This window comes from Lepisma saccharinum, chromosome 26 (genome assembly GCF_977018435.1).
Source record: "Lepisma saccharinum chromosome 26, izLepSacc3.1, whole genome shotgun sequence".
NCBI classification, from domain to species: Eukaryota; Metazoa; Arthropoda; class Insecta; order Zygentoma; family Lepismatidae; genus Lepisma; species Lepisma saccharinum.
The window spans coordinates 1,980,120-1,995,625 of NC_139254.1; the positions used below are offsets into that span (position 1 = coordinate 1,980,120).

General features: G+C 37.3%; 2 protein-coding genes across 2 annotated transcripts in view; one reads left to right on the forward strand and one right to left on the reverse strand.

Annotated features, from left to right (window-relative positions):
• Positions 1–15,506, forward strand: part of stan (Protocadherin-like wing polarity protein stan) — a 501,606-nt gene that overhangs the window by 24,346 nt on the left and 461,754 nt on the right. The window lies entirely within an intron of this gene.
• LOC145979783 (dual specificity protein phosphatase Mpk3-like) overlaps positions 10,284–15,506 on the reverse strand; it is a 91,703-nt gene continuing 86,480 nt past the window's right edge. Inside the window, exon 4 of the mRNA XM_083112763.1 lies at positions 10,284–14,379. Coding sequence (XP_082968889.1) covers positions 13,985–14,379 — 395 coding nt within the window. The 3' untranslated portion in view covers positions 10,284–13,984. The remainder of the gene's footprint in view (positions 14,380–15,506) is intronic.

Sequence of the window (15,506 nt, forward strand, 5' to 3'; positions counted from 1 at the left end):
CAAGGTATGTGATCATTTTATTTGTAACTGTCAATGTAATTGTATGAGCTTATTTCAATACATAGCTAGTGGTTCCAGTTACGTGGATGTTGCATCTAGTTTGCCAGCAGACATCCTCTCACAACAGGCGACTTGGCTGTGAAGAGCACTGTATTACCAACTCTACCGTATCACTACAGATTTTAAAATTTGGCTAGCAACAGTGCGAAAATATATAATGGCATGTTATTATTCTGATTTAATGATACACATGATATAGAAAACATACAAACATTAAAAAAAACACATACTACACTCGTTACTTTACAAAAAAAAGGTAATGGAAATTTCCATACGCGAACTCAAACAATGAAAAAAGAAAAAATTGAAAAAGTTGAAAATTTAGGTGCCAGGTATTGACTGATAGGGATGCATACTCCTGCTAGCTTTGTTTGTTGCTCTAGTTAACTGAAATCTGAGTTTCCATCCCTCTGCTAGTGACCAGTAATAAACTCCCAACGGTCACAGTCTTCACTGCACATGCACAGTAATACGATAGCCACACTGGACTTGACGGGAGTCCAGCCAGCGCCAGTCAATGTAACTTTGTCTTTTCTTTTTCTGAAATAGACTGAAGATGTGAAACAGTAATTTCCCATGGAGACATACACATCAAAGCGAGAGGCGACATGTGCTACTTGTGGATTTCACCAATAAAATGCAGGGTTGCGTCACAGTATGGTGTGAAACGGTACTGCAGATTGGCTCGTTCCCAAGCAACACGTGTCAGTCACCTGTCACTTGTTGCTTTGATGTAAAATCTCCCTCAGATATATTTCCATGCATTCGAAAAAGGTGTGTGTGTGTACTACTTTTTATGTGTTGCTTGTTGAACTTACAGATTGAAAATAATAATAATAAATATTAGGGCCGAGTCGATACCAATGCATCCCCATCGGCCGATACCCATAGTATCAGTAACAGAATGTTTGTTCGAAATTATTTACAGATACCACAGCCAATACTTTTCCGGCATCTTGGTTTCTCACGTGGTCCACAAAAATAGTGTACAGCATTTTTGTGGAGGCTAAACCCTGTTCCAGTTAACTGTAGAACAGGGTCGCGCATAGCAGCAGAGGAGGAGAAGGGAAATGGAGTGGTGAAAGCACAACGTTGCCAACCGTATGGTCAGTATTGTACCTGTACAGAAATTTCATGGCATGTACGGACATACAGTCCACACCTTAGTCCATATGCTAAAATGTACGGCTTGTCAAAATTTGCACTTGTTGTTTTATCCCTAATATTTCCCTAAGAAATTCTTAAACCAAGCGTACAGACCTGGAGACAAAAATACGGTCCATTTGCCATGTGTGTACAGTATTATCATTTTCAAAAGATTGCAACGCTGACAGAGCAAATCAGGGAAAGCGGGTAACTCAAGTCGTCCATTACGCAATCCCGTTTCTCTCACTCTTCATTGGTGGAGCCATCTCGCGTCACTTCTTGTGCAGAGACTTGTTCTCGTTCTCGTTGGTACATGGAAATTATTTACAATTCAAATTTTCTTTATATTTTGTGCGAAAAACTGGATTTTGTGATTACATAACATATAGTTTAACATTCTGATGTAATTTTTGAATATTTTAAAACAAATTTGTTGGTAAATTGATGCATATAATTGGAGCACAATGCTTAACACATCAATATTGATCAATACTTAGAACAACTTTTAATTATTTCAAATTTTAAGCATCGGTAAGAGAATCAGTATCAGTTGAAAGTGGTATCGGCTCAGCGCTAATAAATACTAATAAATCAAATTTACAATTTTTCAGAGCCACTCAGGGTGGTTTCATCAAGCACTATAAAATTTAGGTTATTGCAATACACTATGTACCATCAACTGAAGCAATGCAAACAAATTAAATAATACATAAGGCATAACTTACACCACATGCCATCATTTCGCTAAAGACCAAATCACATGGAACTGGATTTCCAGTAGGAATGTCCTAGTTGGCGCTGGACTGGCTACCCATCTGCTAGTTTCTGCCTCACACAATACTTGTTACCATACTTGTCGGTATACTTTTCTTCCCATTGCACAGAGCAGACAATCTAAAAAGATGTACGAGCAATTTGAAGAATGTTGTAGGAGAATTACTGCTGTATTAAAAATTACAAAAGAAAAATATGGATTAGAAATTGGCTTGAAAGAAAATGCGGCAATCAATGTGTAGTGAACAAGCTTTTTAACGAACTCTGGTATGCATATACACGAGATTCACAGGATTAATTCAATTCAATATATATATCGAACATTCAATGCACTTGTAATAACGTATTAATCCATAAGATTATTCTTTATTTTATTTAACTTTCTCTAAAGGCTTCAATTCACCAAAGTTCATTCACTTGTTTACACCAGCTGTCCATTCCTCTCAGGTATTTGTATTATGCACAGTCGAGTGTTAAGCAGACTTCCACTTCCTGATATATTGAGAGACTACAAGGTTTACAACAGGTAAACAAGGAGTAAGCAGCTGACAATAATAGGAAGGTAAAACTCACGTGTCAGCGTATAAGAAGTCTCCAAAGACAGGGGTTTAGAGGAGCGGACAGACTGGAAGGGGACTCACTTTGCGATTAGATCGAAAACTGAGAAGAGCACCTTTGGGGAGAGATTGGAAGGAGGAGTTATCCTGACTTAGGTCAAGAAGCGACGAAGCCTAGGGAGAGCTCAGTTTTATTTTACTCTACGTTACTAAATTCATCATCACTCTTTTAAGTGTAGACATGTAACTATCCTAACCATTACATGCATGATTCAGGTTCAAAGGTTCACAAAATCGAACGAGTGACAATTTGCCATTTCTAGTCGTTTAAGGTATTTTATTTCAGTTGTGCCTTTTGCTGCCAAGCATTTAACTTGTCGTTATGACAAGTGCTCTCATCATTTATGAGGATGGATGATGATTAGCTACGTCACCCATTGGGAGTGGCAGGTTCGATCCCATCATTCATGAGAATGATATGATAATAAGGATTTTTATTATTAGCTAACCACATTTGTCGCATACAAATCTCATCGCTTTGCATAAATACCTAAATATTAATGAAATAAACACAAATGCACATAATCTTTGTTACTTTTCCTCTTATCAAGAAGCAAACAAAAACAACAAATACTCGGAAAACACAGACAAAAAGTTTCCTTCGGCAAACTCACAGATTATCTTCATATGGCCAAACTTCGCTCTGATTGACTGTTTCACAGAATCCAGTCGAAGAAAACAAGTAACAATTAAACATGGCCTATTCCTCAAAACCAGTCGAGCAGCCAGCCAGGCACTTCCCCTCAGATAGGCAATTCAGTGTTAACTTACTGGAAATCCAGTTCCTTAAGTAACTGAAGTCCAGTTTTGACATGATTCTAGCAAAGGAGTTGTCTTAACTCCTGAAGAAACCACATGAGTAGCAAAATCTAGAATTAAACAGTAAGTACATGCTAAAACTGGACTTCAGTTGAGATCAGTGGCGGCCGGCAGCAACTATGATGGGTAGTGCCAACGTGATCAAGAAATAAAAGAAAAAAAACTCCTGGCCCCTCCTTGAGGTTGCACCACTGGTCAAGATGTTTATCCTCATTTGGTAACGTGGAATACAACGTGCGTTTAAGTAATAACGCACTAATCCGATTCATCTTCACCCACTAACCTATCTTTATACACTACAGGACACTTCCCTAAAATTATAACAATTACAAGAGGAAAGGAAAAACAACTCCTATCACCTTCTCCTCCTCCATGCACACGTATTCTAACTTGATGTCGAAAATATCTTTGTTATGAAAATAAATTGTCGAAATGCCAAAGGAAACTCGCATCATCATAGAATTTTTTACTTTTATATTTTAAAAAAAGTCTGGATGGCCCTCTTGGTGCATCTATCTATTATCAAAAATGTTAATTTAACCTTTGAAAAATATTAGGTTTGTTTCTCCAAAAGTAGGCAGAAATTACTTCCCGTCTTACAAATCAGTCGTATTTAGTGACTTTTCTCTGAAGGTGGCAACTGTGTCAACACTGCGAAAGGTCCACTTTGTTCTCGGCATGGTGGAAATGTTCCTCGCGGAGATTTCTTCAACCCTCAGCACGTGTGTAAACTTCGTTAGGTCCATGGGTTAGGCTAGCTCTTGGGCAGCACGGACTGTTGCCTCGCGAGGGTACGAACGAAACAGCTGGTGATGCAGTGAGGAGGTTGGGGCAGTCGTCACATCAGCTTGACCGATTGCAAGATTCGAATCTCCTTGTCTGTAAACTATCAATGTATTCATTTAACAATACTTGGTGAGGTATGCGTTTCTTCTGAGGGTAGTGCCATGGCACGGTGGCTAGTTGAGATTGAATCACACAGAACTGAATTTCCAGTAGGAATACCCTAGTTGGAACTGGACTGGCAACCTGGTTGGAAATGATGGCTGCCAAGCTGGCTGCTAGAATGGTTTTGAAGACTAGACTGTGTTCTAATTGCAACTGGATTCTCTGCTACATTTTGTGGTATCAGCCAATCAGAACAAAAGTTTGGTCATTTGACGATAATCTGTTTTTTCTGTGGTTTCCAAGTGTTGGTTTATTTTTGTTTGCTGCTTGATGAAAGAAAAACTAACATTCATTTTCATTAATATTTAGGAATTTATACAAAGTGATGAGATTTCTACGTGGCAGATGGGATTAGCTGATAACGAAAATCTTTATTATTACCAGTGTATTAAATGTTTGATACATTTAGTTGAACAAAGTAATTTTTTATCAATGAATTCTGAGAATCTCATGTGTGTTGCTGAGTGTGCCTTGTTTATCATATTTTCTTTTGAGACAATTTCTAGCCCACCATCATCATCCTTTGCAGTTTCCTACCCCTGGCTGGGTCGGCATAGAAGTCAAGCCTCTCCATTTTTCCTGGTCTTCCACCACTCCTTTCTTTCCACGGTGTTCCAATTTTGTCCTCTTCTCCTAACACTCTCTGCTATCTGCTCTTTCCACCGACATCTTGGTCTCCCCCTTGGCCTTATTACTCCTTGTGCATGGTAAGCTCTTACTGGTAGTCTTTCTGCATCCATCCTCTTCATGTGTCCGAACCATCTCATCTGTGCCTGAATTATCCTGCCTTAAGCTTCACCACTCCAACTGCCTGTCACATCTCCTCATTCCTTATTCTATGCCTTCTAGTCTTCCCATATACTCCACTGCCTGCATCTTTCTTTTGTCTCTCTGTCACTGTCAAAGTCTCTGCTCTATATGTAATTATTGGCACACAGTATGTGTTATATACAAGGTGCGGCAGAATTCATTAGTTTGAAATTAGTGCCATTAACGTCTGCCGATAGATAGTGCGCTGTTTCTTGCGTTATTTAGTGAAGCAGCTAAAAGCCTTCAGTAGACATGGGGGTCTGGTCAAGTGAGCACCGTGCATATGCTGTGGAGCAGTTTTTCAAGAACAATGACTCAGCTACTGCAACGCAACGTGACTTTAGACGTAAGTTTAATATCGGAAGAAATGGGAGGTTCCAACACGCCAGACAATTTTCAATTGGGTGAAGACCTTCAGAACCACTGCATCTGCTGACAGTAAGGAGCGCCCCGGCCGTTCACGTGCTGTACGGACAGCTGAAAATGTGGTGAGAGTGTCTGTGTTGCGTAGTCTGTTATGCAGCGTGCAGAGATATATTTGCAGAACAATGGAGGTCATCTCACTGACATTATTTTCAAATCATAAACACCAAATGAAATGCTTTGTATGCACCTTGCAGCAATATAAGTGTTTCTTCATCAGTTTATACAAGGGTCGTTCAAGGTTGACCGGGATTTTCGTACGTAAAAAATCGATGAATAGCCGGATCATGATGAAACGTGCGGGTGACGTAATGTATTCCTTCGCGAGTAACTAGCGCCCGGCATGACGTATTTCGCGCATGCGTAGCAGTTGCAGCGAACATGGCAGCAAGCACTGTGTCTGTGGCTGTGGAGCAGCGGTGTGTAATCAAATTTCTCGTGAAGGGGAAAGCGAAACCAGCTGAGATTTTCAGACGATTGCAAGCACAGTATGGTGAACAAACGATGTCGCGGACAAGAGTGTACGAATGGTGTGAGCAGTTTCGCGAAGGACGGGAGCTGGTGACAAATGAAGCGCATGGACACATTTGCCCGACTGCAGTCACACCAGTGAATATCGCACGTGTTGAGCAAATGATTCTTGAGAACTGGCGAGTAACAGTGCGGGATATTGCTGCCGAGGTGAATATCAATGTCGGGAGTGTTGAGACAATCATTCACGACCACTTACGCTTCCGCAAAATCTGTGCAAGGTGGGTTCCCCGCCAGCTGACATTCGATCAGAAGTGGACACGCAGGACGGTCTGTGAACAGCTTCTGAATCGGTTTCGAGCAGAAGGTGATGAATTGTTGCAATCCATCATCACGTGTGATGAAACATGGTTGCACAATTCAACCCCAGAGACCAAAAGACGCAGCATGGAGTGGCGGCATAAAGGTTCCCCGCCCCCCAAGAAAAGCAAAACGCAGCCGTCCGCTGGAAAGATCATGGCAAGTGTCTTCTGGGACATGAAGGGCGTTATCCATGTGGATTTTCTGGACAAAGGGAGCACGATTAATGCACAGTATTACTCCACATTGTTGAGTGGTGCTGTATGAAAGTCCATTCGCAAGAAAAGACCTGGGATGTTGTCTGGAAATGTCATTCTTCTCCATGACAATGACCACCCTCACAAGGCCAATGTGACAACAACTACTCTGGCCGACATGCGCTGGGAAGTTCTGCCCCATCCTCCCTACAGTCTGGATTTAGCCCCCCAGTGATTATCATTCGTTTGCACCCCTTAAAGACCATCTGGGAGGGAAGAAATTCACGACAGACGAAGCACTGCTGAGCGATGTCCTCCAGTGGCTACGACAACAACCAAGTTCTTTCTACGCCAAAGGAATTCGAGAGCTGCCAGAACGATGGCAACGGTGCCTCGGCGCGCACGGAGAATACTTTGAAAAACTGACATAGTTTGGTGTTTCTTCTGCTACCTATTTCCTCTGCAGAAATAAAAGTCCCGGTCAACCTTGAACGACCCTTGTATTACAATACATAGTTTTTGGAATTTCAAACTGTCTAATGAATTCTGCCACACCTTGTATTTATTACCTTCTTGCATTTCATAGGTACATCCCTGTTCCATATTAATCTTCAAATGCATTGATATAGTCCACTAGCCATTTGTCCTCTTCTGTTTACCTCCTCATCTATTCTGCCACTTCTCTCAATTACGTTTCCTAGATATTTGAAACTAGTATTGTGTGAGGCGAAAATTAGCAGGTGAGCAACTACCACACAACTAGTCAAAGTCCAACTGGAAAATCCAGCAGGAAATCTAGACTCGTGTGATTCAGGCATTACTTAGTGAAATTACATAATGCCAAGATCTAGTTTATGACTAATCTCCATGGGTTTATTTAAATAAATTGCAAACAATAATTTTTGCCATGAATATATTTACACTTTTACATGTTACAAAATAAATCATTTTTTGTTTTGGCAAGCATTACGACAAACAATGCTCAGATAGCAATACAAATGTTAAAACACTGTACTTTTAAATGTAGTTTTTCATAATCTTTAAAATTGAGAAACAAAATACAATGAACACCAGATAAACAGATTTTAAACCTGAATTTTACACTCCAGGAATTAAAACAAACTACATAGATGAACAAATTCTATACGAGGCTTCTAAGAATACCTCATCCTTTAGTAAAGACAACAGGAATGTAAGAGGTGTTGGTGTATTTGGTTGGGGGGAAGGGGGGGGGGGGTAAACAAAGAAATACTATAGTATCACATGAGTGTATATGTAAATACACAACCAAACATATAATTGGAAAAACAGATTTTTCGTACCTGTGAGATCAGCATGTAAAGATTTAGAAGGGCAGGGAGAATGCAATTAAAAACACTGCACATTTATAGACGAATGCAACACCTAAACAGTAGGTAACTACTTGTTATCTAGTTGTAAATTAAGGGAAAAGCTGCATCAAACATTAATAAGTATTTTTATTATTATTACACATACACACTTTTTTCAAACTTCATATTTTTTTAATAGATAATAGTCAGTCTCGCGATCAGTCTCTCATCATTTTTTTTTCCCAGGAAGGTGCTACTATAAAACGTCAACAGTCTTAAAAACATGGAAGGGCTAAGAATTTCTTCAGTGTATCAAAAGTTGTTTTTTTTTTGTGCGATCATTAGAAATTGAAATTTCGTGCTAATATAATGGAACATAACAGAAAACACTGCATGTTTATTTATGCTGGACTTTTATTTAAACAGAAACAGTAAAATGGAAAATAGAGAGTTGTTGAATCATTTTTTTTTAAAAGAGATCACAGGCAAAGAATGTTACAATTTGGCACATAATAATACTTCTACCCTGGAAAGAAACACTACATCAAAAACAAACATGCTTTGAATATGAGTGAATATGAACTTGCATGAAGCTTTTTTTTTATTTCATCCTTCGCAATGCATGCAAAATGACATGGATTTGTGCCAGTTTGTTCCCATTAAGAAAAGAAAGAAACAAAGAAGTGATGTTGCAGATTTTCTAGCTTGTGTGTGTACATATTGAAAATGGAGTTGTAAATATTTTGTGAAGCAATTCCCTGTTTGATTTGTCTACCACACAAGCATACACGCAGTGAAAAATGAAATTACGTAAACATCAATATTTCTGTGTTTTTGTTAAATGATTGTTTCTGCAGAACTTTGAATGCACTATGCTACACATATTATTGCCTGACAACTACAACATATTCTTGAGAGGCTTAGCTATGATTGGAAATACATAAAGTCTATGTTCCCTACATCGTAAAATTTTCACACTGAATACATAGCCTACTTCTGTGCTCAAATTTCAAAGTATATTGAGCATGAAGTTTAATATGCACTAAACACCAAAGAAAAATTGTTGTGAAACTACAAAGAATCATTTGTGAATGCACTATTTTGACTTAACAGTTAGTGATATTTGACATGAATTCATGATTTTCTCCCTTCTAAATATTTTCCTCTCAGCTATTTGCATTTCTTTCAAACATGTGTTTATCTTGCACTGTAAATATACAAATTTTCGTGAGCTTGTGACTCAAAGCTTTGCACTTATCTTTCAATCAGAGCTAAAGTGGTTGAATGTAAATTAATAGCATCATGCAAAAATTATAACCATACATTGCATACATATATGCATTAACAATAATGCATTTTTAATGAATTTAAATGCATCTCATTAATGAAGGTTATTTTCAGCCAAGGAAAATATAAACGCATCAGGCTTTATGGAAGAACCTAGCAAAGAATGACTTTGTTGCTAGTAAATGTTAATTGTTTTTGATCAAGAGGGAAATAATATTTCCTTGTATCGTTAGGCTTTGCTCCCAACAACTCTTACTTCCAAAGTACCACACTTGTATTTTAAAGAACATTGTTTGGTTTCATTCTTACACAAAAAGACTATTTGGCACGTAACTTAAATATGTATAACTGTACACTTTTCTTACACCAAATGAAAAGTAAACTGTACTCTAAGTCATCACAGATGTGTATGATTCTCAACCATAATATTATCCACGTTGCTTTCAGGGAACGAAGGGGGGGGGGGGGTATATTTTGGAAGATTCTGATTGTTTGGTCATCCTTTCTTCTACAGGCAACAGTATTGCTTTGGTTTGAATTCAATAAACATAGCTCTCTCTTACAGCAAGATAAATACATCAGGATTACCAACATAATGTTTATCATGTTCGTGAAACTCTCCCAGGAACAAGTTCCAAAAATACACACTTTCCTCTCAGAACTAAAGTAATTACTGCTGCCATTTTATTTAGGATGCCACAAGAGAAATATATTATTTTTCTTTTAAAATGACATTTAGCTTACATGGAACCATGCACTCAGCAGCAGAAAGAGATGAACAATTTCTAAATATTTGTAGAAAACTTTAGCTAAAATATGTGTATTCAGTCACGCCTTTATTTCTTTATTTGTACGGAAAACGCTAATAGAAAAACTCCAGATTTAATAATAGGAAGTTTCAATCTATTTAAGAAAAAATGTTGCCATTATGACGTGTATGGTTAAAGCCTGACCAGCCACAGAATAAACTTCAGGCAACCCAGGCTTTAGGCTTTTTGCCTCCAGTTGTGGGAGTTTCAAGGAAGGAAAGTGGTGTTGCTACATTCCTGATTTTTGTCGTCATACACGACAGCTTCTGCTATCAACATGCACCCTTCGCTCGCATTTCGGGAAGAGGCATGGAATCAAAGACCCATTCGCTTGCTACACGAAGGCAACCATTAGGCTTCGCCATGCTTAACCTTGTTGAGGGTGCCACCGGTTTTGAAAACTAATCGAAATGAAAAATTTTGGTAACTCAGAATACCATGAGAATTTCCCTTCACTATAGCAACTGGACAAAGCCGATTGGTTCAGTGGTTCATGTGACCCTCCCTCTGGCTTTCGACGGAAAAGACCAATTTAGAATTTTGAAGTTTGTTCTTTCGCCAAACAGGCTTTAGATGAATTATTCACAAAAAATATATATGATCCTATTGCATTTGCCTTTTTGCTTCATGGCAGTAGATAGTAACGTCATTGACATGTTTAGAATTGAAAATTAAGTAGCTGTCTTTTTAGAAAAGTGAAAAAAAAATAATAGAACTCTACAAAGTATTTCTGCTGCTGTGTTTTCTCTCTCGCTGAGGTAGTCACTTCTGATTTAAAATCTACTGACCAGAACTTTCACTTTCTTTGTCGTAAAAAAAATATTTTGAATTTCATAAAACAGTGACATCACATACAATTAATACATATTCACACACATAATGATTATTTAAAACACACGTGATAATTTCACTTGTTTTTACAAAAAAAGAACATTAAAATTAACAGGAACACATCAACAAATAGAAAATAGTATGGCACATCAAAATGAAACAGAAAAAGTTCAGTAGATTACTTGAGTTTTGTCTTGTTAAATTCTGAACATCTGTACACACATACACACATGAAGAAAAGCAGTACACTTTTCTGGTTGCTAATTATCACTTCATGCACACTTTCTTGCATACACGCACAACAAAACTACCTACTGGTAACATAGAGGTTTCGAAACAAACATATTTTAAAACATTCAACATTATACAGGACAATATGATTTGTTATGAAACTAGATAGCTGTCAGTGAATGTTTTTCACATCTGTTATGAAAGTAGTCACTAGCTAGATCATTCAACAAAGGCACACAACATTAAATATATCTACTTTTATTGAAATTTATTTTTTTGTGTAACTGTTGGAATATTTCTCCACGACATCTGAGATCTTTTGATTGGAAATTTTTTGCAATGAACCTACAGTCATTGTGCAAAACACACACATTACCACAGACAAGATACAATGGCAGTACTAATATGTTGTGCACCATAGTTAGAATGACGTTACATTAAGTTATTACAAAAATCAACATCTGGATTGTTCCGATTTGTCTAGTTTCTTTTGTATCGAGTGTTGTGCAAACAGATACTATCTGCCTAACCATCATGCAGCATGTGCTACTAATGAGAATTTTACAGATGTAATGAAATATTAAATTATCAATTGTATTTAAAGTTGCAGAACAAATTTCTTGAACCTTCAGTTTCTATAATACACTGAAATAGTCATTCTTCCTCAAGGCAAAATAAACTCCAAATTAAATACTGCAGATTATGGTAATCTTAAGTTTTCTGCATATATCTAAGTTTAAATTTACTACATTCTTCATATGAGAAAAAACTCGGTACATTCGCCTTGTAATATTATAATTTAATACATATTTCATGACTTGTCATTTGAAATTTTAATCACACTGATATTGAACCTTGAGATGTTTTTTTTAAAAGCATGATCACAATTCCTTGTTCAGATGGAAACGATAAAAAAAAAAAAGGTCTCATAATGAATTCTTTTCTTTTCTGTAGGTTCATATCTTGAAACACTTTTTTTCTTTACAACATACAATTACATTAAAACATTTAATTTCATTAACATACTTGTGGACAACAGACAACCTGATATAAAATGTAAAGCAACTATGACGGACAGACAATGCTGGATAACCCTGACCAGCAAGTTTATCCATTTTGATGTTACATGCAATAAGTATATCATTTACATCAGAAAATTTGCATCTGCCTATATTTTATTTTCAGTTGACATATGAGCTATATTCTGAAACAGCTACTAATTTATTCCTTGGCATTCTATGGCATTTTTCACCCAAGGACAAAAACAACCGACATATCAATTTTACACCACAGACTCCCACACTTTTGACCACTGGTTCCGTATGTATTTTCATACCAACAATTATGGACATAAATGGAATGCAGCATTAAATGGAGATCAAAGAAACATTTCCAAATATTTTCTTTGTAATATTGAGCAACTATGAACCCCTTTAATTGGCTCTGTATTGCATTTAGTAAGAAGGGCTTTTTCACTTGTTCCATAACTTTTCTTTTGTCATTGTTACACAACTTTCTCATTGATACAAGAATTTTCATACTAATATTAATACTGGACACGTGTTATTAATGTTGTCAAAAAAAAAATTCTCCTATCTATCCATGACAGTCTTAGTATTCTACAAAATCCTCCCTTCTAAGTACATTGTCTCGATTCTTCGATCTCTGGCAATCTTAACTGTATTTGTGTGAACACTTGTACTGAACCAACATTAAATACATGTAATGGACACACGTCACTGGTTGAGCTTCGCCTTCTATTTTCTCACCATACGACCTTGGAAATAATACCTGAATGTTACCCACAACACTTCTTACTGAGTGCTACAAACTGATAAGATGTGGTACTCGTAAATTTTATGTACACTTGAACAGCAAATTCCTTCTTGGAATCTCTCAGTACAAATGCCAATGTTCAGTGAATTCAGAAACAATTTAATACTATTCATATGGTATGATTATCAGAAATGCCAATATGTATATATATATAAATATATATATTATGTGCATATAGCATGTCAAGTGACTATGTTAATAAAACCTATTAAGAATCTACATTAGTCACATGTAAAGAAAAACAGCTGTGCTCATAAAAATACCCATTTATTTCATTAAAATTTGAGATTCATCTATTTTTTGAAAGTAACATCAAAATTTCCTGTTCTTTTCCCAGTAAAATGATGTACCAAGAATGGAAAAATTTGTTTACACAATTCAAATTACAAAAATTTAACCCACCACACATACACAAACTGCTTTGTGTATTGTGTATATTGAAGTATAGAAGCTATAAATACCACATAAAAATGATCTGAACTTTTAAAAACACTGTCAATTATATATAGTTTATTTTACATATAAATCAACATGTAAAAATATGTGTAATGGTGGACAGGTAACTATGGGAGGTGCTTCATATTGGATTAAATCCTACAACAGTGGGTTTCGTTTGGGCTTCATAGTGCAGACATTTTTCCAAACTTTCTACAGCCAAATTGCATAACAAACCTTACCAATCCTTTCATTTTTAAACTTCAACTTGAGGGCATGCAACGGAATCAACCTGCATGTGGTACAGTATCAGCACCGATGACCTCAACTGACTGACCAATGGGATCTCACAAGATCCGTACAAAATAATGACAATGCTGCATAAGATACATGGCATAGCCAGAGGAACAAACATGGCAGCGCGTGGCCCTGCCACAACGCTTGAACATTTTTTTAAAACAACACCTATTCCTGTGCGCTGCTTTGTAGACATAATACAACCTACTTTTGAAACTCTTTCTTAGCCACCGGGGAGGGCCCAATGCTCTTGCTTAAAAATGCCAGGTGGTAGACCGGGCAGGTGCCCCCCCCTCTTCGTCTCACTCAGTTACTGAAGTCCACCTGTCAAACTCAATTCCACTGTCGGGGCTCGTACCAGTCGGCAACGGGCTCAGGAAGTGCGGGATAGGAGGACAGTTGCAATCGGAGTTGGTGGTTCCGCAAGTACAACATGGACCGGATGCCGAGCTGCAGCTCTCCTGCATTGGCCTCCGTCCACCCGATTTTGTCTGCAGCTGCTTCTCGAAGTTGTATAACTGATGCATGAAGTTGAAGTTCGGGGCGATGTTGGACTTACGCAGTCTGACGAAGTTGAAAGCGTCGTTCAGTGACATGGACTTCTTGCACATCAGGTATGCCACGGTGATGGTCACAGACCGCGACACTCCGGCCAAACAGTGTACCAGCACCCCCTTCTTGTTCATTCGAGCCTCATCTGAAACAAACATAGAATTCCCAGTTAATTTCTCAAAATGTGTGTTTATGCTCTATACGTAACAAATCAAAACTTTTAGCAGTACTCAGAAGTAAACACACCTCATAAATACGATATCAAGGTATCAAAGTGTGTGTGTATACATATTGCTTAGTAACTGAGAAGATAGAATAACCTTTGACCACATGGTGATTATACAGGAATTTTTAAGAGAGAAGGTGTAAAAACACTATCTTAGCATTGGTCACTAAATGTTTGTAAATATATTCTTAAGACTCTCATACAACAAACACACCATTTATAGCTCAGCACAGATACATTCTTTTTATGCTGATTTTAAATTCTTATTACCTATGTTTCGAAGACTGATTCTGTTTCCTTCCTCAGGGTAGTATGCTGTTCTCTAATTGCTCATTTGTTGAGTACCTGGACAAGTGATGTGTTTGGGGCAGGTGTCATGGCCGAAGGGGGAAAAAATTTCGGGGGAGGGGTTCATTCATAATTGTTCCCATGGGCGTCGCCAGAAATTTGAATAATATAAATAATAACAATAATTGTACAATAATAATTAAAATTTCATAATAATAAAACAATTTTATTCCATAATAATAATACTAATAATTATTATTATTATATTATTGTTATAGCCTTGAGGGGGCTTACTCAATCCAGCAGATGAGTGAATATCCAGCACAAGTTTTTTTTTTTTTTTACGTTTCATACAGTGTGTACTGAAATCCACAATTATTATACTTCGTCATTAAACTTTAGATACCTTCAAGAGAAAAGCTTTAAAAGTTACATGGAAATTTTAGTCATAAAGTTTTTGTTGTTTGACTTTAAAATTAAATTTTTGGAATTTTGAAAAGTGTGGAAGCAGTTATTCTTTTTAAAAACTTAGCCTGGTGCATGGATTGTAACCTCAATCGCGAACGTAATGCGCTACAAAACTGGAGATCCTAGGTTTGAACTCCTATCAAGGGGGATTTTCGACTTTATCGGACAGGGAATTTAAAAGCTGGAAAGGGAATTTTGGGACAATCATAAGGGAATTTTCAGTCTATATTCCTTGTGACGCAGGAGCAACACTGGAAAGATGACAGCAGAAGTGATAGGGGTCGCGGGTG